The sequence below is a fragment of the Pyrus communis genome, chromosome 11 (assembly GCF_041283825.1).
Source record: "Pyrus communis isolate YQ-2024b chromosome 11, ASM4128382v1, whole genome shotgun sequence".
NCBI lineage: Eukaryota > Viridiplantae > Streptophyta > Magnoliopsida > Rosales > Rosaceae > Pyrus > Pyrus communis.
The window spans coordinates 11,898,279-11,900,164 of record NC_142575.1 but is presented as its reverse complement, the minus strand read 5'-3'; the positions used below and the strand labels follow the sequence as shown (position 1 = coordinate 11,900,164).

At 42.8% G+C, this 1,886-nt stretch overlaps 1 protein-coding gene across 1 annotated transcript; it reads left to right on the top strand.

Annotated features, from left to right (window-relative positions):
* Positions 1–1,010: 1,010 nt before the first annotated feature.
* Positions 1,011–1,484, top strand: LOC137743030 (uncharacterized). The gene has a single exon (XM_068482952.2). The coding sequence runs from the start codon at positions 1,011–1,013 to the stop codon at positions 1,482–1,484; it is 474 nt and encodes a 157-aa protein (XP_068339053.1).
* The last annotated feature ends 402 nt before the right edge of the window (positions 1,485–1,886 follow it).

Genomic DNA, 1,886 nt, shown 5'->3' with positions numbered 1-1,886 from the left:
GGAGTAATATTGTGCAGTAGATGCCAATATGAGTGTGAGCTGGAAGTTTCAGCTTCATGAGCCATTATTGATCAGGACCTGATCAATAAAAGAGAGAAAGAAGAGTAAGAAGCCCACATAAATGTTATGCGAGCAGCTGAGAGAGAGACTTCTAAGAAAAGGTTGGGAGGAGATTCTTAACCAAAGAGTTTGTCAGAAGTGTTCAGAAATTATGAAGCTTCTAAAAATGCAGAGGACAGAGAGGCCAAGGTGCCAAGATGGGTGGATGTAAGGCCACCTTAACCAAGCTATGCTGGTAGAGATGTCAGAGTTAAGGAGAAAACCGTGAATCCAGTCACAAAGAAGAAACATGCCCGACTTGGGCGGAAATGGTATATGGTCGGAAATGATGGGAATCCCGTTAAGGAAATGAGAGCCTTCATGATTAGAAGAGTCCAGAGGCAACATAAAGCCTATATGAAGTCATTAAAGTCCCCGGTGCCTTAGAAACCTCAGAGAATGTAAAGTTTGAGAAGGTACCTGATGGAGGAAGAAATCAACTCCATTGGAGAACCAAGAAAGAATTGCAGAAGGTTAATAGCAAGACTGAAGAAGAAGGAGACCATGTGCCGTATAACCCTTATCTTAAGAAATACAGAATCTTGAGGAGAGCTCAAGAGGATATAATGATAATGCCAACCCCAAGGTGGAGCCTAGAACCAATATGATTTGGAACTATCTTACCTGAGAGGGGGTTGCCCGAACCATTGTTGGATAATACTCTCTGTGAGGATCCAGAACAAATAACAGACTTTGGCATAACCCAGAAAGAAAGGGTGTCTGAGCTGATGCTGCAATAAAAAGTATAGGCATGTTTAGATGAGTTTATGAACCACATTGTGGGCAAGAAGGACTTATTTGGACTTAGCAACTTCCACGTAAACATGACATATATTTTATCTACCATGTTTTGTGCTGAGCAGGATCAACGTGCCATAATGTAAGGTGACTACTTAGCAATATAACCTATGATGGCACGTGTTAGTGTTGAAGAGGCGGGAAAAGAGGAGTTGGGCAGAGTAGATTTGCCAAAGCCCACAAAGAGAGAGCCCGAGAGAGTGTACATAGACATGATGGTCTTCAGTCGTCCAAATTTGACCCTAGCCAACCATCTCAAACCTATTTATGTAACTACTCATCTGGAGGGAGTACTTTTCAAAAGGGTTTTGATTGATGGAGGAGCCGCGGTCAAAGTGTTGCCTTTCAAGCAGATGAAGAGGGTATTTAGAAGTGAGGAGGACCTCATCCTCACGGACTTAACAGTTTCCAGTTTTTCTGGAACCATTACTAAAACCCATGGGATATTTCACTTGGACGTTGACTTGGGTTCCAAGAAGATCATGTCAGCTTTCTTCGTTGTGGATATTACTTCCACCTATGGAGCTTTACTGGGCCAAGATTGGATTCATCAGAGTCTCTCGGTGCCATCCACCCTGCATCAATAAGTGGCAGTTTACCACGAGGAAGGAGTTATGGGACCTGGATTTTGGGAGATGGTAGAGGTTGAGTCACGGCCATTCCTTCCCACTGCCAATGTGCTAGAAGCCAATTTTTATAATCCTAGCAATGAGATTCTCTAATGCTTAGGAGCTGATGAGAACGACCGCCTGACTAAGGTAACGGCCCAAAAACTTTTAGAACAAGGGCTATTCCTTACAAAGGAAGAATGAGACTGACCCCATATTCTCCCAACTCCTCAACACCAGTAATGACAGAACAAATAAGAAATGACCAGGTAGTTGTAGTCAGGTTCTTAATCAAAAGACTGTTGGTGTGTGAAAGAGAGAAAAACAAGGGATAAAGGGAAAAATTACTTGACCAATGTAAGGAAAACTCGCGAGGACATC

Excerpts from the sequence above, each read along its gene's own strand:
- LOC137743030 (XM_068482952.2), top strand. The coding sequence starts at position 1,011 with ATGGCACGTGTTAGTGTTGAAGAGGCGGGAAAAGAGGAGTTGGGCAGA.